The sequence below is a fragment of the Sapajus apella genome, unplaced genomic scaffold, assembly GCF_009761245.1.
Source record: "Sapajus apella isolate SASKATOON/1434 unplaced genomic scaffold, GSC_monkey_1.0 scaffold47, whole genome shotgun sequence".
NCBI lineage: Eukaryota > Metazoa > Chordata > Mammalia > Primates > Cebidae > Sapajus > Sapajus apella.
In genome coordinates this window covers 14,750,232-14,770,302 of record NW_022436987.1, presented here as the reverse complement: position 1 = coordinate 14,770,302, position 20,071 = coordinate 14,750,232, and the positions used below count along the sequence as shown (strand labels likewise).

Genomic DNA, 20,071 nt, shown 5'->3' with positions numbered 1-20,071 from the left:
GAGGGAGGAGCGTGGAAGGCAGGGCTATAGTCAGCCAGGGACTATGAGTTGGGACTCCCTGGGTAAAGTAAAAGAAGCCAGGAAGCTATTCCTGATTCTTTTGGGTGCTGGATCTATGGACTAGTCAACAGCGGCCTACCCTCCCTGTTTAGAGATGGGGCAGCCTGGTGTCTCTGATCCAACACTGGCTTTAGAGCCAGACAGCCCTGGATTAGAATTCAAGCTCTGCCACACACTATCTATATAACCCAGAGCAAGCCACATCAGCTCACTGAGCCAGGAATCCTTGTTTGTGTAATGTAGCTAATTCCTGTTGTGGTGGGTCCTCTGGGAGGTTAGAGCTACTATGTAGAGTAGCTAGGAGAATACTTAGAACATAGCAGGTGCTCAGTGAATGAAAGTTGTTGTTTTTGACAATGAGACTCAGATGAGAACCACAGATCTCAAACTGCCAAGAGTCCTATGGTGGAATTTAAGCAGCCTCCCAAGGAGCCTCTGTTTCTGGTGTACCCAGAGCTCTCATGAGTTGCCACCACACTGACAATGGGAAAATGAACCTATTCTCCCCATAAAACTCTTTCATAAGTTGGAGGGGCCCTGGAGGTCCACCATCATCTCCCCACATAGTGCCCGGTCAGCTTCTTGTTAGCTGGAGGGCACCCAAAGTGGTTTCTACACTCACCTTCCAGTGTCCGCTTTGCACCCTATGGGAGGTGACATGACAGACTCCCACCCACACTACAATGCCCTGCGGTTCTGCTCACATCTTCTCTAGGGCTTCAACTACTGCATACTCATAGGCTGCCCATAAGCAATGTCCAGGCAACTCAAATAAGCGGCCAGGGAGAATTTTTTTCAAGCCTTATTTTGCCAAATAGAGAAACCGTACATTTGTGAGTCTCTCTCTCCAAACCTCAGGGTCAGCTAAAGGAAGAGGTGGCAACAGAAACGCTCAAGTTGGACGTTTGAGCCCACTGAGCCATGCAGCCACCTCATTTCCCTCTGTCCCCATTTTAATCTCCTCCACACAATCCTGCAGCATCCCTCAAAATGTCAGGGACTCTCTTCAGATCTCATTTCAGGCAATTTTACAGCACTGAGCACCACAGATTAATGAGGGAGATAAATCAAAGAGCACAGCGGAGGAGCGAAAACAACAGGGCTGCAGATGAAACACACAAGGCCAGCCTCTCCTTCCTGCCTTACTGAGACGCAAAACAGCCACAGGGGTCTACGGCAGAGGCTGCTCCTGGAGAAGGCAATGGAAGACAGACCCTGAAGGTCAGCTGGTGTGATCAACATGACAAGGGCAACTCTGAAGCCTCTGCTGGGGCGGGGGGGAGGGTTCTGGCAATAAAACAGCTAAATGTACTTAAGAGAAAAATATTATACCCGCAGTTTCAAGCACCCCTAAGATCCTCTTAAGTAAAGGATAGAATTCCCTCAGCAATACCAGAGCTCAGTCTGAGCCTGAGCCACACTCTCAGGCTTTCTTTTTGCTGAGCCTCCCAAATGGGGAAAATGACACCTGGGAGGCAGATTGTCTTAAAGGTCAGCAATTCAGATGCAGTGGTCTTTGCAACCACCTCAGTTGGTGGTGGGCACTGGAAGACACTCACCAATTACTCACCTAGTTCTAAATAAGCTTCTCTTTTTGGAAGGGTAACAACTGACCCTTTAAACAAAGAGGGAGGCAAGCACAATGATGAAAAGTACAAGTTTTGTGGCCAGAGAGATCTTAATTCAAATCCTAACTTCGCCCCTTATAGCACTGTGGCTTTGGGGAAGAAATGTCACCTTTGTGAGCCTAAGTTTCCTTATTTGTAAACCTGTCCTTTTTTTGTGTAACTGACAGCTCACTCTAAGTGCTGTTTTGTCCTCTGGCACTCTGGGGTACTGTGCAAAGCCTGTCAACTGCATGAAAAATCACAGCATAGGAAAGTCCCTCCAAATGACCCGACACTGCCCATTCTCCAGGCTGACCACTGCCCTGCTCAGGACCCACTGTTAGTGCCGATTTAGGGAACAACATACATCCAAGTCTGATTAAATCCTGAGTCAAAGCGCCCAATAAAATAAACACAATTCAGTTACTTGGAATTTTGTTATCTCAATAAAAATAAGACTACAATATCATGAGCGTCATCTCTGAATATAATTTTGGTGAAGCTCCAATTAGAACAAATTCTATTGTATAATAGCAGATTTTCTCCAAAGCATCAGAAAAGTCCAAGACCCCACCACTCTCCACCGCAGCTGCCCTTTTTGCACTTCTCCTTGGGAAGATTTCATTCTGGTTCTTTAGGCCTGAACATTCTTCTGTACCTGCCATTAGCAACAACAGCTATCCACTTCTCTTGAACACCTCGAAGTGCATCACAGCTTAGCCTAGGCTTAGCTTTGAAGTACAGCAAGGATGGATACCTTAAGGCCTTCTCCTCTCTGGAAGAGGTCTGCTGCCCGCAGAAGAGGGGGCCCTTCAGCATGCCAGCCACAAGAAGCCACTCAGCCTGCTCGAGTTGTACACATGAAGGGCCACCTTGGGCAAGAACCCCACTCCTAACTGAAACACCATCACACAAGACACATGTCATCATCACCACCGGAGACAAACAGTTCACAGAGTCACTGCCCTGCATGGATGAGCTATATCCATGAGTCATTCTGTTAACTCTGCCCTTCAAGTAATAAACAAGAACAATGACTCACAGAGACTTGAGGACCTTAATCAGCCAGGCTGACCACACAGATGAACAAATGGAGGTACAGAGAGGGGAAGCATCTTGCCCAAGGTAATTCGCTGGTGGCACAGCCAGATCTAGGACAAGGTCTTTTGGTTCCTAGTGCATTCCTTCCCTTATTGCCTGGATTGCATTCATAATCATCACCAAATAAATAATGTGTGCTTTCATCAGAGCTACTTAGAGTTTATGCTTTCCAAACCCTCAGAGCGATGACCTTGCTCCCGAAGGCTAGAGGACAGAGAGTAGTCACTGGGCTACTAACCATCTCAATTTCTTCTTTGGCAAAGGGACAGGGCTGACGATTCTGAACAAACCCAACCTTGACATTGAAAGCTTCTATTTGGTGTGAACTGGCTGAGGAGAGGCAGCCTTGGGAAAATACATTTACATACAAAGTAACCTTGTATAGAAACACTGGTTCACTACAACTCTTGGCTGTCACAGCTGTCCAGCATGACAAGTACAAAGGTTACAGTGAAACCAGGGACCCTTCTTCACACGCCAATGTAAGTGCCTTATATTCTGGGCTTATTTCAATCAGATTTTACATTTCAGTAACAGAAATCATGGGTAGGCTGACCTTTAAACGTAACAAAAGACACTTAGGGAGCAAAACAAAAACCCAAACAGATGATGAGATAAGCAGGACTATTGGACACTTGGGTGATGTTTCTAAAGGATCTTTCACATCATCATGGCAGGAAAAGGAAATTTCCTGCATTTCATTAGGTTCCCAGTATAGGACCTCATGTAGTCCCTCAGGGATGCCTCTGGTCCTCTCTGCACCCAAGGCACACGGCAAAAGTCTACGGCACTTGGCATATCACGTTACAATGGCTTATTTAGGTTTCTCTCCCTCTACTTGATTGTAAGCTTCTTGAGCACAGGGACTACATCTCACTCGTCTTTGGATCCCAAGAGCCCAGTGTATAGCAGGTGCTCAGTAAATTCTAAACAATCACCAGCATTTTCTATGAGCTGTTACATATCAAAACATGGTCCAAATACTTCGCTGAAATACAACTGACTCATAGCATTGTATAAAATTCCTTAACGAACTCAACGATTATGTTCCTTCATCTACTAAGAAGACAATTATACCTGCTGACACTTCCCCACTCAGAGGAGCTACCAGAGCCCATGTGGTCAGACTGGGTGGCATAATGCCTGGCATCTGACAGGCATGCAGTAAATACATGAGGAACCGCATGATACGGAGTTGGTTAAGTAACGGGGGTGAGGGAGAACACCAAGCACAGGCAGTCACTTGCATGTGATAAAAGAATGGTAGTCATTAATACAGTTCACTACATATTTTCTGTTTTCCTTGCAGGCACATGGTAGAACTGTACTTCCCTTTACCTCTGAATTTAAGTGTAGCCATGTGACTCCCTTTGGCCAATAATGAGGAAAAGTTACATGAGTCATTTCCAGACAGAAGCTTTAAGAAACTGTGTGTGGTTCATCATGCCCTCTTTCTCTTGCAGTGAAGACTGTCAATGCTCTAAATAGTAGTTCCTCTGATACTCTGGATCCCAGAATGAGAATGATGTACAACATAGCCTCCCACTGACCTATAACAGGCAAACAGTGAGGATGGGTTTTTTGAGGATTGTTTGTTATACAGCATAACCTATGCTATCCTGACTTATACAAAAACATTCACATGTACCTAGATTAAAACACATGAAGTTATTTTCTGTTGCTGGGAACAGATATAGTCAGATTCTGACTTGGGTTTGGGGCTTATGCTTTGGGTGACCAGGGGAATTGGCATAGAGAAAGGTTCCCTATCTTGGCCTTTCTCTTTGGCCTGTCATTCTTGCTCTCATATTGCTAGATGTCTTTTCATCCACACTTTGAACAATGATTAAGTTTCAAAAAATACATTTAAGCAACTGTTGAACAATTACCACTTATAGAAAATGTACTTCAGGCTGGGTGTGGTGGCTCACGCCTGTAATCTCAGCACTTTGGGAGGCTGAGTGGGTTCATCACCTGAGGTCAGGAGTTTGAGACCAGCCTGGCCAACATGGTGAAACCCTGTCTCTACTAAAAACAAAAAACAAAAAACAAAAATTAGCTGGGCATGGTGGTGTGCACCTGTAATCCCACTACTTTGGGAGGCTGAGGCAGGAGAACTGCTTGAACCTGGGAGGCAGAAGTTGCTGAACCTGGGAGGCAGAGGTTACAGTGAGCCACGATCGTGCCACTGTACTCTAGCCTGGGCAACAGAGTGAGACTTCATCTCAAAAAAGAAACGAAAAGAAAATGTGCTTCAGGGACATGATTATATTCTCTGACCCTCAGATGTGCTTTTACTATAGTGTAAAAAAGTTATGGAATAAAGTTATGAAGTTGGGCAACATTAGGGAATGAGAGAGTCTCATGAGGCCACCATATGGCTCTTTCCTTTTACTGCATGCACAAGAATGATGGTCTGCAGACTACTCTTTCTCCTCTCTTTACAACCCCCTGGCAGAATTCCTTTGTGGCTTAAGGTACAGATGGTTTACTTCCTGTCAGCACCACCCACTGTTCAGCACTCGTGGCTCCAGCCACTGGTCCCACAAGCAGCAGCTCTTCTTAAGAAGGCAGGCAGCGGCACCAGCAGAAAAGAGGCTCTTGGGAAAGGCCAATGTAGTAATTATTACCCTGCTACTGAGGAAATAGACATTTGCCTTGAAGGCTCCTTTCATGAGTTTTAAAATGAAAGTGACTCGCTCTCTCTTACTTTGTTTCTGGTTATTATACACAGCTAGGAGAAGAGGAAAGAGGATGGAAAGAAACCAGTAACGATCATTAATGTTGGCCACTGTGCTAGAAGCATCTTCTTATCCCAAGACAATAAGTATAATTCTTGAATGCAGGACTGAAAAATGCTCAGGGGCACTAATGGTATAGCATAAAGTTTTAAGGCAGTCAAAAGGAAAAGGCAAGGAAAATGAGAAAGGAGGAGGGGGGAAGGGCCAGGAGTGAGAGGTAAAGAATGACAGAGAGTGAGGGAGAGAGAGAGATCAATCAACTGACTGACCCTAGCAAGAAAAGATGAAGACAAAATAGTATGAGAGAAGTCAGGAAGGAAGGAGGGAAAATCAAGGACAAGTTCATTTGTACTTGGGCCAGTAGGAAGCTCAATGCTGAATTACTCAAATAATGCAACTGTGTGGGACCTTACATTTCATAAATCTGTGTTCTCTATTTTTCCCTTTTTTTGCACCTCATATTCAAACCAATGGTCCTAATGCTATACTCCTTTAATTTGTAATTGTTCTTTTATTATATGAGTCATTATATACTGTTATGGAAACAAGAGGGGTTAATTATGAGCTAATTAATAAAACGTAAAGAAAAGTGAGTTGCAAAGAGGTGAGCCTAGACTGTCCTAAGTAGCTTGCAGAACCTAAGAATTAGAGTATTAATTTTGGAGGCTAGGCACGGTGGCTCACACCTGTAATCCCAGCACTTTGGGAGGCTGAGGCCGACAGATCACTTGAGCTCAGGAGTTTGAGACTAGCCTGGGCAACATGGTGAAACTTTGTCTCCACAAAATGAAAAATTAGCCGGGCACAGTGGCATGTGCCTGTAATCCCAGCTACTTGGGAGGCTGAGGCAGAAAAATCACTTGAGCCGGGGTAGAGGTTGCAGTCAGCCAAGATAATGCCATTGCACCCCAGCCTAGGTGATGAAAGACAAACACTGTCTCAAAAAATAAAGCAAAAATAGAATATTTATCTTAGGTGCTTCACAAGACACTTTCACCACTCTCATTCACCTCATTTGATCCTCACAACAGTCCTGTGAGACAGGTATGAATACTGCCCTGGTTTCAGAGACAAAAACCTAAACTCAGGGGAGGAAGTGACATGGAGAGTGAAGACTGGAATTGGGGCATGTTTATAACAAAACTCACATCTTTTCTTATAGCTGCCTTGGGAATGTAACTGTGATGGTTTATATCAGTGCTGTCCAGATGAGCTTTCTATAATGTGGGAAACGTTCTATGTCTAGGAGAGCACAGGCCACATGGGACTTTTGAGTACTGGAAATGAGGCTAGTGTGATTAAGAAACCAAACTTTTAGTTAATTTTCATTAATTTTAAATAGTGGTGGCCATTATAGTAGGCAGCACAGATCTAGATTCTCTCACTTCTACCACATGTATGTAGGGGAAATAAGGCTCAAATACTGGCAGCTAGAGATTGTATGAAGTGGGATTGGTGGTCAAAGACGAGATCGCATTTGCTTTACTTGATGACAGTGGGAATAGTAGGAACTGACAGTACATAACAAGTAGAGAGGGGAGGTGGTGGGAGGCATTTTTGGTGGGGGGGCCCTTCTTAAACCATGGTCCCAGCCTCTAGAGGCCCTACAGATTCCCAAGCTCTGGGTAGAGAACCTCCAGCAATTCCTTCAGGGGTCATATAGTGGTTAGCCAAGACCAGAAGAGAAAATTTTTTGAATGACTGCAGAATCTCTGCAGATCTGGTGGCCTTGGAATTCCTAGCTCACTAAACAGAAGCATCACACCTGACCTGTGATCTTGACATTGTAGACTCCTCCCTCAACTAAGAACACAAAAATTGCAATAAGTTGGAATTCACAAACAGGCATCCTTCTTCTAAACTTGCAAGAAGGCCAAGGAGGCAACTAGCCCAGCTTTGTGTAAGAGAGGACCTTTTCTGGGGCCGGGCGCAGTGGTTCACACCTGTAATCCCAGCACTTTGGGAGGCGGCGGGGGGGGCAGGTCACCTGAGGTCAAGAGTTCAAGACCAGCCTTGTCAACATGATGAAACCCCGTCTCTACTAAAAAATACAAAAATTAGCTGGGTGTGGTGGCGTGTGCCTATAATCCCAGCTACTCGGGAGGCTAAGGCAGGAGAGTCGCTTGAACCTGGGAGGTGGAAGTTAACAGTGAGCCGAGATTGCGCCATTGCGCTCCAGCCTGGGTGACAGAGCAAGACTCTGTCTCCAAAAAAAAAAGAAAAAAAAGGACCTTTTCCTTGAAATCTGAGAACAGTGATGAGAAAAAGGGTGAGGGCAAACCCACTTGCAGGGTCTATGTGCAACAGGTCTGGGGAGAGATAAGTCAAGGAATATTCCCTTTTTCCTCTTAATGCAAATCATTTTGCATTGTCCCATAAAGTTCACCTTTCCAGCCATTTGGGTATTGCTTGTATTTTCAGTGACTACAGGCTCATTTGAAGAGACAATACCATGGGAAGGGCTCAAAGTTAGGGAATCTCTACAAGAGGAGCTCCCTAAAAGAAGCAGTATGTTAGGTGATTGGAGGATTTGAGGGGTGGTCAGACACGCCTGGGTTTGAATTCCAGCCTGGACACTCATTAGGTGTGTAACCCTGGGCAAGTTTGCCCACCCTCTCTGAGCACCACTGCTTCAAATCTATGAAACCAGGATAATATCTCTTCTCAAAGGGTCAGGTGTATGTAAGATAATATTTCTAAGGTGCTTGACACAGCTTCTGGCATATGGCAACCCATCAGGAAATGGCAACTTTTACTGGTTTTACTATCTTCTGATATAAGTCAATATTAGTTTTCTATTGCTGACATAACTTCATGTCAGTTTTCTATTGCCATAATGAGTTAATATAAACTTAGTAGCTAAAAACAACAAAAATTGATTAGCTCACAGTTCTGTGAGTCAGAAGCTGACATGGGTCTCGCAGGCTAAAATCATGGGTATATGCAGAGCTACATTCATGCATGGAGGCTCCAGGAGCATTTGTTACTGTAGCTTTTCCCCTATACAGAGGCCGCCTGCATTCTTGGGCTGTAGCCTTCTTCCTCCATCTTCAAAGCTGGCAAAGGCAGGTCAAGTCCTTCTCACAACACATCACTCTGATCTCTTCCTCTTTTGGCCTCCTTCTTCCACTTTTGAGGATCTTGTGATTTTGTTGGATCCACCTAAATTAGCCAGAGTAATCTCCCTTATCTAACTGTCAGCTGACTGGCAACCTTAATTCCCCTCGCTAGGTATCTTAACATATCCACAGGTTCTGGAGTTTAGAACTTGGCCATCTTTGGGAATGATTATTATACCTACTGCAGGCTTGAATGAAGGGTGAGGGGAGCAGTCTCTTCCCATTTGTGCTCCTTCCCTTATGTGGCTCCCAGTAGGGACTATGCCTCAGAAATAACTGGCTCGGGGAACTACCACCTGGTAAGGGCACCAATTGCATTTGCTAGCTGGGGAACTCCGGCCTGTATTACACTTTCTCCTCCAGGTCAGACCTGAATCTGTGAATACACTGCTTGGTGCCTGGAGGGCTGCTTTGTTCCATATGAATCACAAAGCCAAGCAGTGCCCTGGGCTCTTGGAGTTCTTTTGACACTCCCAGCAAGGAAAGAGGGCTCCGTCTGGCAGGCTGCTCAAATACCAGGTTGCATAGTAACATTCTCACACCATGAGACACTCCTTGAGAGAGGCCTCCCAATTCAAGCTGAAACTGGGACGCCTCTGAGTGCCAAGGCACTGGATGAAGCCTGAGAAGTCTGTACAGTGACTCTGAATCCTTCACTGAAACAGCAGTCTCAGTACTTAAAACGTTCATAATTCGGAGGGTAATGAAAAACATAACAAGCTTGGTTTAAGCTTGGTTTCCTGGCACAAAGGTTGAGGGCGATTTTCATTTCGTTCAAGTCTCAGGCTGACTCTTTACCACACAACATTTGTTTTTTGTCTATAGAAGGTTTGAAGTAATTTCGCCTTATTGCCTAAATTAATAAAAAGCACTGAAGTTCAGTATGTTCTAACAGCTTAGAAGAAAGTTACCAAGAAGTTCCAAAGTCTTCCACCTGATCTAATGTCACACCAAGCCTGATTTCTGTCCACCTCTTGTTCTCAATGGCATTTATGTGACCTGGGGATGACATTCAAGAGAAGCATATCACTGACTTAGGCTGTTGAGTGCTAAAACACAGGCGGGTAATGGAAAGGACGAGGACAGTGGGGCTTTGCAGTCACCAAGAAAGGGACTCAGAAGTGGAAACTTTCCCAGAGCTGAGGTTTATGCTTTCAAAGCTCTCACCTTGCTAGAGTTCAGGAACTTTTGATGGGTTCTGAGGACAGCAGTGCATGTAGGAACTGGCGGGAGCTGAATGAGCCACTTGACTGTCTGTTAGCCCAGTCTCTTGGCCCTCCTTGCCACATTTCTTCTTCTTCCCTGTCTGCCAGTTTGGAGACCTCCATGCCAAAGCTCCCTTTTTCTGTCTTTTATCTGGGGCCTACAATGTGCAATAAGCCACTCCATTTGTCCCTTTTGATCTCTCTTCTCAGCCAGCTGGCTCTAGTCTGCTGGAAGTAGACACTGATCACTATCAGGAAAAACCTGGAGCCCAGGGGTGGCAACCCTAAAGAGTGACAAGAGATCAAGGGCACACTTTACTATCTTCACTTATTATTTCTTAGAAGCTGGCTGGTAACATACCAGACTCACAAACTGACACCATCTCTATCTCCCAGGCTCTGAAGGCATACGTTCCTATCAGTTACTTTTAATAACCCTGAGGGTACCCCAGCCACATTCTGTTGCGAACAGGCAAGGTCTGTCTGGTAGGCCAGCGTCCCTTAAGATCTTTCCCTAGAAGAACTGTTCTGCCCAGCTGCACGGCTGCAGTTACTAATTTTCTTATTCACACAGTGATCTGCCTTTCTTTCGTTTGCTGAGATCTCATCAGGTCTAATCTCTCAGCATTTTTTTCTTTCCTTTGTAGAACTCATGTGGTCTATTTACTTATGTATGAATCGAAAAAGGACTGGGCTATCTTTTTATACAGAACTTCCTGGAAAAACCTTACCTTTGGGGTCTTCAATTTTCAGGTTTAAAGGAAAGAATTCTGGTCAGTTATCTAATTTAAGTTGTTTACAGAACATATTTCCAATTACAGGGACAAGAACCATATTACCCAAACTGCAGCCACTTGTATACTACCTTTGTTTTCTAACATAACTACATACCATCTGTGATGTTCTTCTTTGATATTTCACATTAAATTGTCTCAAGTCTACACTATCCTTACCTTAGACAGTATTTACAAAATCATAGGTTTGATGTGCTACTTTTACGTTTTTTAAAAATATTAAAATGTAATCGTTAAAAAGGAATATTTTCCTATCTGCCATCTAAAATTATCTCCGACACCACTCATGATAGTCTCGCATTTTGAGAAACACTCATTTAGAATCTAAGTTTTAGAACTACATAAAACTAGGTTTGGGATTTACATGAAAAATTTTATAGAAAAAAATGTACTACTACTTCAACTTAGCCAAAGATGAAGTATTACTCTGGTCAGTTCACAATGACTTTGAAAATTAAAAAAAATTAGCATATTCTAGAATAATGGAAAATATGTAAAATAAGAACAAATTTGTAGTTGTTATCAAATCCTATGTCTTCAAAAAGCCATCTGAGTTCTTTCTTTTAAACTTTATCAGTTATCCGTTCAGTTTCTTTTTTGGTTTGAGACAGTGTCTCACGCTGTCACTCAGGCTGGAGTGCAATGGCGCAATCTCAGCTCACTGCAACCTCCACCTCTAGGGTTCAAGCAATTCTCATGCCTCAGCCTCCCGTGTAGCTGGGATTACAGGTGTGCATCACCACGCCTGGCTAATTTTGTATTTTTAGTAGAGATGAGATTTCGCCATGCTGGCCAGGCTAGTCTTCAACTCCTGATCTCAGGTGATCCACCTGCCTCAGCTTCCCAAAGTGCCGGGATTACAGGCATGAGTCGCTATGCCTGGCCCAATTCAGTTTTAAATAAATGATCATATCAGAGCATTCCAGTCTGGAGAGAACCAAAGAACACTGTTGTCCATTTGGTTTAACCACACAGGCTGAACTAAAACAACCTAACAAATAATGGAATATTTGTTGAATTGAATCTATTTTTCAATCCCACCCTCAAATCCTACATCTCCAGAAGCAGACACAAGCTCAGCTGTGATCTGTAGTAATTCCATTAATCCTACAATGAAGCATTAAATTAAACTGCCTAGCACAGATTCTTCTGTTACAAGGGAAAATGTATCCTGTAAGGTCTGTATTTTATGCAGATAGACTTACCAAACAACACCATGTTTACAGAAGGATACAAATGAGCAGAATAATTTGGCAAATTGTGAAATCTCCAGTGGGGGTGTCACGGCAACTGATGTTTTTTTCTGCTAATATTTACTATAAAGATTATAGTTACAGAGAGTTTAGTTTCTCCTTGGAAAGAACAGTTCTCAGGCTGGGCACAGTGGCTCATGCCTGTAATCCCAGCTTCATGAAGCCGAGGCAAGCGGATCACCTGAATTTGAGAGTGCAAGACCAGCCTGGCCAACATGGCAAAACCCTGTATCTACTAAAAACTCAAAATTAGCTGGGCATGGTGGTGCACGCCTGCAATCCCAGCTACTCGGGAGGCTGAGGCAGGAGAATTGCTTGAACCCAGGAGATGGAGGTTGCAGTGAACTGGGATTGTGCTACTGCACTGCACTCCAGCCTGGGTGACAGACTGAGTCTGTCTTAAAAAAAGAAAAAAAGAAAAGAAAAGAAAAAGCAAGCAATTCTCAAATGGTTCACATTGCTATGGAATTTTCAAACCCATACTTTTCTTTGTTAATTACAGGAAAAAAACTGCCTTGAACTAGAACCCTAGTAGAAGGCCTTTTGACATCCCTGATATAAATCACAAGCCTGGGCACTGGGGGGACTCTAAGGAGGACATATTCAAGTTAGTGGCAGAGACTGGGCCAGATCCCAAATTCCTAACAACTCATTCTGTGTTTCCCAGCCCTCCCTGAGAGAACACGAAGATTCTTCTTCAGCAAATTCCATTTCTGGGTGTGATTTTAGTATTTGTCTCTTTGGTGTGCTGTCCTATTTCTCTAAAGCCAGATAAGTACAGAAGTCACTTAGCTCTTTGTCAAATGCGTGCCCTGGGGAATAGCAGGAAGCTGTTCTTGTGCTACTAGTTGGCTTTCCGACATAAAAGGTTTAGTATCCAAAAAGTCTACGGACATTTCCAACCACTCGCATCTAACTTCCATGCTACATTTCATGAGCCCAGATGTGGAAAGAGGTCAAGTGTTCCTGCAAATCCTTGAACAGCCAGATCACGAAGGGTATTTGAAATCTACACTGAAATCCAGAGTTATAGCACATTAGAGCTGGAAGGGATCCTGGAAATCATATAATCTAAACCCCTCACTTCATAGGTTGCTCAGGGTCATAGAATCAGTTGGTGTCAGAGCAAGGACTAGAACTAGAAATAGTCCTCTTTCTTCATCACAGTATTTTCTGAAGCTGTTTTCTTCTCAGACAGCAGTGGCAATGGCACTTGATCAACCTCTATGTCAACTACTTAGCATGTGGTGTATAAACTCATGTCCTTAAGTGCTGCCTCCTATTACCATGGAACAGGAGGCTTTATGGTAAAGGCTGCTCAGCAAAGGCTAGGGGAGATCCCTTCTGCACACAGACCTTCTGTGCCACAGGGTACAATACCTAGAAAGCTGGCTAATGAGAGAGGAAGTAAAGCACATCCCTAGGGCCCGCTGAACTGACAAAGACACAGTAGCAACAAGCAAAACAATAACAAAAACCACCCAAGCCTGAACTCCCTATGTTATTGCTGTCAGAAGCACCACCCTACACCGAAGCAGGACTCAAGAATCCGCAGCAGCTCTTTCCTACCTACTGTGCCTACTCCTAACCCCAGGTACAGATTCCAGACCCCCCCTGCTCTCTGTGGGTTAAAGAAGTCTCCATTCACTCTCAATATCATAACCCTCATTTCTCAGGCCACTCTGGAATCACCTCTGCAACTGGCCAGCCCCAAGTGGGGCAAGCTTACCTGTCAGCGTCTCCAAGGCCCAGGGAGGTATTTCGTTGCAGGGTCTCCCGTACCACAGCCATCCCATCAGGGAGCCGGTTCAGGCGACGGGTGTAGAGGCCAAGTCCACCATCAGTCATGTATCTTTAAAAGGAGAAGAGGACGATGCACATGAATGTTAAAAGCAAGTGGCTTGCAGGCTTGCATTCATATCCAGAAGCCTGCCCAGCCACCAAGTGCTCTAAGGGGGAAGGAACTGAGGATTTCCTGAGACTGGCACCGATCACAACCCAAGGATAACTCAGCTGCTGATCCAACCTAGAGGATCACCAGCTTGCTAACAAAAAAGAAGAAAAAGAGAAAGAACTCAGCTTAATTAACCCAAACTCACAGGCACCTATGAAACAGAAGGAAATTAGTGAATAAAATTAACTGTCAGATGGATTCATGACATTCTTTTTAATGTCAGCGATTAAACAAGCAGGTGTTTTACCTGAGTAATGGAAATGGAACTGACAAATCATTAGCAAATCATAGGCAATAACATTACAGAACAGTGCAGTGGAAAAAGAAGGCAAGCTTTTGAGAGAGGGGGAAAGAAAGGATAGAGGATGGATGAGTGACCTTTGCCATCACAGGCAAGTCACTTCCCTGGGTTGTAAGTTTTTCACCTGAACTAGAGGACTGTCACAGCCTGTGACATATAGGAATATCAGAACATGGGCATGAGAATTAGTGAGATCAGAAATAGGAAAGTGCACTCCAATTTGTGTAAGACTACATAAGTGGAAGACATTATGGTTGTCATGATCATGAAGTGAATTTCACCCTTGATACTGATGTTTTCAGGAGGTTGTCACAAAACTCTGTGAAGAACACTAATGATAATTTATTCCTTTCTTGGTAGGATAGCTACAAAGCTGTCTTCTGATGAAATCAGTGCTGTCCTGGAGAAGGAGGATGTCTGGAACTTTCTGTACAGATGGCTGATTGTTTACCAACCAGACAAGTTCCTGAAAGCTTAACCACTAGTAGGAGGTAGCTCAGTCCAAGGCAGCTGTACCTCCTATCTACCCTGGCTTCCTCACAGCTCCCATAAAGGAAACTGGTTGTGTCATTTCCCTCATCTTCAGAAGAGAACAGGAAGGCAAAGCAAAACTTGGGCAGAGCCAGAAACCAAACTTGGATCCCTTTAATCCCTCATGGGACCCATCAGATCCCTCATGGGACCCATTCATCAAGGTATCTGAAAATGCAAGCATTTTACATTTCAAATCAAACGATATGTACTAAGAGGACCAATGAGTCATTAGTTTCCTGAGACAAAGTCAGCTCAGCTAAATCATGGAAAGCTTTACTGCACTTGGCATTTTAGCTTTTGCATATATGGAGTCGACCCTGAGGGTTTCCAGTCCTTGAATTTCTTCTACCTCTAGATGGGAACCTTTATGGGATATATTTTTCAAGAACAGAATTATGAGATGCAGGGGAGGCTGCCCAGACCAGGAAGTTCAAGTAAGGGGCAGAGAAGAAAACTCTCACTGGAGTTATCTCTGGTGGAAAGCATCTTCCAGAATGGGTCAGAGGAACCCAGGAAGCTTCTAAGCTATTGTGTCTAAACTCAACACCTCCAATGTTCCCTTCTCCTCCCTTTATGACATTAATGATCACCGAGGTCACAATGTCAACATAATGAAAAATCTGTTGGAGTAAATCAGACCAAGTATTTGTGCTTGTGCTGAAAACGTAAGAGACTGAAGTTTTCACTCAACTTTATCATTTTAAAAATCACTCTGTGAATATACTAAAAACCATTGAATTGTGTGCTTTAAAATGGTGAATTTTATGGCATATAAATTAAGTATCAATAAAAATATAAAAATCGATTGCAGCTATAGTTAAATAATTGTCTAATTGCTCTTCAATGCATGTTTCTCACACTAGATAGTAAGCTCTTTGCAGGCAGAGATTCTTATTTTGTTCAAATCTATATCCCATGCGCTTAGCACATACTGGGTGCTTATTAAATACTGTTTTTGTTGAATGAATGAACACATAAATGAATGAAGCTCAAAGACACAGCCATAGGGCGAGGCTTAGCAAAAATTTTTTACAAGAACACCGATTACAGGTTTTCTTTCCACTTAAGCATTAACCAACTTACATTTAAGACATAGGGCAAGCAAATTAAACAGTTGATCTGCCAATCATCCATCTATCCAGCCATCCATCTGTCCATTTACCCTCCAACAGATAGAGTGACTCAGGGTAGATCAGTGGGTTACAGGCATCTATCCTACAACCAGCACAAGGAGGAAAAAACACCTGCACCAAAATGCTGTAACTTTGCCAGAGGCTGGACTTTCTAGGTCACATGTCCTTTCAAGGAGAACTCAGTGGAAGCTCTTCAAAAGACAATCTATCGCACCATTAAGCAAGACAGTTAATTTTGATTTTAGCAAAGTCTGCCCAGCCAGTTAGATAAACAAAATTCTTTCAACTGGGGAGATCTCGTCAAAGGACAAACAAACTAATTTTAGCATTCATTTCCCTGCTGGATTTTTATTGCTAGTGAAACAACACACACGGTTGGGTAATTACACACACCCAGGCATGTAGACAAGGCCCACACATACAGAACCCTGGCTTTCTGCTAAGGCCAGACTGTGGAGCCTGGTGAGCATTCCAGACACGGAATGCTGAGACACATTGCAGCCCCAGCCCAGCCACACCCGGGTGAAATGTGGATTTTTCAGAAAATGGCAACCCAAAAAAGTGGGAAGGTCCCTGAGAAATGGAACTGAAATGAAACTGAACATGTGAACTGAGCTTGCTGCTGGGAATTCTGACTTGGTTTTGGCAGAGGGGAGGGGAAAAGCAAAGCTAAAGTAGGACCTTCTGCCTTCTCCAACTGTAGGAACAACTGGAAGTCAGGGAGCTGAATGCAACAGGGAGCTGACAATGATCTAGTTTCAAGACTACAAGTCTATCTCACTTACCAACGTGCATGTAGAGGGAGGGCGGGCACAGGGATAAGAAAAAATGAGGACATCCTTCTTCTAGAGATATGTAAACACATGTTCAATCGTTTTTTAAACAATCATATTCTTTAAAATGAATTTTGTTGTATGTCTCTCCCTGGGAGACGCCACAGCACCACAGGCAGAGCTGTGGATAGAGCCAGCCTCACACTCAATAAACTAATTTAAAATATTTCTAAATTATTAGCCACCAATTACGATGATTTACAAACAGCTCTGTATATCTTTTAAAATAACTCCTCTATTAAACCGTCAATGAAAAATATACAAATTTGGGTTTGCTGGACCAAAATTTTTACATGAATTGGCTATACATGAATATGGACTGCCTTAACCAAGTTAAGCCCTTAAGAAAGCATCGTTTACAGATGAAGCAGCTACGGGTGTGCTTATCTGAAACGCTGGCTTTTTTCCCAGGGCTGTTAGAAAAGCTGTGTTTCTGAAGGCTCAGGGAGCCAGCGGGCTGATGGCCTCACCCTGGGTGAAGAAGAAATGACTTGCCTGAGGTTGCAAGCAAAGGAACCAGCTGATCCAAGAACTGAATCTCGGAACAGCCATGCCACACTCACCTTCTCCTTGGAGAGATATATAATTAGTGCTGGAGCCTAACGAGGTGCTGGTAACATCCTAATGTCTTCAGAGTGGGCTGCTGCCAAGCTACTGAACCATCCCCACATTACCCTCCCGAGTTCTGCAGTGATGGGTGGGTGGAGGAGGCTCTCTGCATCCACCTTCTAAAGCTTCCCCAGAGACCCCTGGATGCAAAGAGTGAGAGAACCTTTGCTAAAAGGACAAGGTGTCTATGGAGTGTTTTTCTTGCTTCCCTGTGGTGAACCATGAGCATCAGGGTTAAGGAACATGACTGTTGTTAGAACTAAGTTGTTCAAATGCCTCCTCTGCCCCTTGCTGGCTGAAGGACCGAGTACACATTGTTGTTAGTAAGCACTGGGTACTGTGTTAAGTGCTTCACATAAATCATGGCGTTCAACCTTCAAAATAATCTTATCAAGTGTATTATCATCTCTATTGTTCAGATGAGGAAAACAGAACTGTGGTTAAGATCCCAGCATAGGCAGGTGGGTTCAAATCCCAACTTTGTCACATTTCAGTACCATTTCTTCTAGTTTTAGTTCCCTCAGAGGATTGGGGCAGGTTAAATGAGATAGTGCATATGTTTAGAAAGCCCAGTGCCTGGTGTGCACGGAGCACTTCATAATAGCACTTCATGTAACTGCTAACAGGAATGGCAAGACCTAGTTCCTGCTCTGGTGAAGCTCAAAACCTACTGGGGACTAAGACATGCAAATAGCTCTATCTCTAAAAAAAAAAAAAAAAAATGATATAACAGATGAATGCATGACTGGCTTTGAGAACACATGGGAGAAAGCATCACAGAGGAGCACTGTTTAAGTTGGTCCTAAAGGGTGCAGGGGAGTTTACCAGCCAAAAGAGGATCCATCTAGACACATGGATAACATATGCAAAAGAGGAGAGAAATGGAAGAGGAGGGGATGTTCAGAGAAGGGTAAGTAGTTCATTGTTGCTGGAACACTGGGAATGCAGCCAGGAACTAGGCTGCATAGGGCTTGGGGGAAGGTTTTGAACACCTTGGATACCAGCCCTTTGACTGTGTGGGGGATACATGAAGGTAGTAACGAGTAACAGGCTCCGGCTTCTGTTTCAAAGAGAACATCGGCTTTTCAATTCTTCCATCATTTTGTATTCAATCTTTGGTGAACATTTTCTCATCAGGATTTCCTTCAATAGATTTTTCAGAACATACCATGTCCTAGTCCTGAGTCACCCCAGATCTCTGGGGGGAAGACCAGACTTGTAGGGTAGACCTCACCATCCCTCCAGTCAAGACAGACCTGTGAAGGCAATATGCCTTTTACAAAAGGAACTTTCTCTACAAGATGGGCTGGTAACTGACACTAGCTATGAAAAAGCTGTGGAATCTAACAGGACCTGTTAGAACAAATACTCTAGACTCCAAGCCCAACATTTAGTAAATAGATTTCTTCCCTTTCTTTAACTGTAATGACGCAACAATGTGAAGCTGGCTTTGTGAGTCACCTTCAGAAGCGGGCAAAGGTGACTTCTCACTTCCAAAGTTGACAGTTCAACATGGCCTGCATAAGTAACACAAACTGACTGTCACTAATCTCACAAGAAATCACCTCTGTCAAGAACTGTGTGAGGAGAGAGGAGACAGAAGAAAAGAAATATGTACCAACTTGCTGTAGTCGAATGCATTTCTAACAGAGCATGACATAAAAAAAAAACACACCTCTTAGATGCAAGAAATGAAAGAACAAATAGAAAACAAATCAACCCTAGGTAATTACTCTTCTTCAAAGACATATCATCAGCCTGTCTATTCTTCAGGCACACTTTTGGTTGAAACGTGGACATAGAAACATGGAATAAAATAATTATATGTGTGTGTAATATCCCTTGCCAATAACAATATAAATATCCAGACATCTATATCAATACATACTTTGTTGCATAAGGTTAAAAAAAAATGATGGGGGTTGATGAAAAGGCCTTGTTTTGAGCAAGTCACCAACATCCAAATCCCCAAACATCATATGCTTTCACAGGCCCCTCCACTCGGTTATAATACAGTATGACATTCATTCTCTGAGTTTATTAGGATGTAAATTGGGTTTCTGGACAGACCTGGAAAAGAATCCCTTTAGTTTAGGGCCTCTGAGAAGTCAGTTGAATCAACTTCACTCCGGGTCATAGGAGGACGTGCTGACTAGCAAGTCTAACAAAGCTGCCTGCATCCTTTTGAAAAAAGCTGACCTTTATGAAAAGAAAAGCGGTGGCCACATTGGCTTAAGGAAGAAGAGAATGCATCTGAAATGGAAAAATATGACTGGAAAAAAAATGGGCTCAATTTCCCAGTGCGAATTGTAAAACTGCAGCACTAAAATTTAGCGAATACTTAAAATTTTGCTAAGGAAACACATGGAAACCATTTTATCTTCAACGAGTTTTTATGCATAAATGTTGAAGCAGATGTGGCATATTTCATTTATCAAAACACTCTGTCCCCCATGACAAGTTCAGAGACATGTTGCAGTGACTCTAGTACCCTACTCACAGCATATTCTTACCCATTTTAAAATCAAATAAAGGTAAGATTCAAGTGAAGAACACTGCCTTGTCTCTTCTTGATTATGGGTCACTCCAAACTGACACAGGATACAATGAAACCAATAGCAGCCTTTGGAGAAAAAGCCCAAGGTGAGAATGCCTTTCTCAGTTGGGGTTCCCTGTGTTAACAGGACTTTAAATAAGACAGGATGCACAATCCACACCATTAAAACACAAGGGGGTATGAGGTGGAAGAAGGGTCAGAAATAACTCTAATCTTCCATTTTTATGCCTGAGAGGGCAATTATTCTAACATAGACCCACACATCTTTGG

The 20,071-nt window shown here is 43.4% G+C and overlaps 1 protein-coding gene across 7 annotated transcripts in view; it reads right to left on the bottom strand.

Moving 5' to 3' along the window:
• NAV2 (neuron navigator 2) overlaps positions 1–20,071 on the bottom strand; it is a 404,334-nt gene that overhangs the window by 126,274 nt on the left and 257,989 nt on the right. For all 7 annotated transcript variants that reach the window (XM_032241072.1, XM_032241073.1, XM_032241074.1 and 4 more), the window contains one exon: positions 13,610–13,732. In XM_032241072.1, coding sequence (XP_032096963.1) covers positions 13,610–13,732 — 123 coding nt within the window. The remainder of the gene's footprint in view (positions 1–13,609; positions 13,733–20,071) is intronic.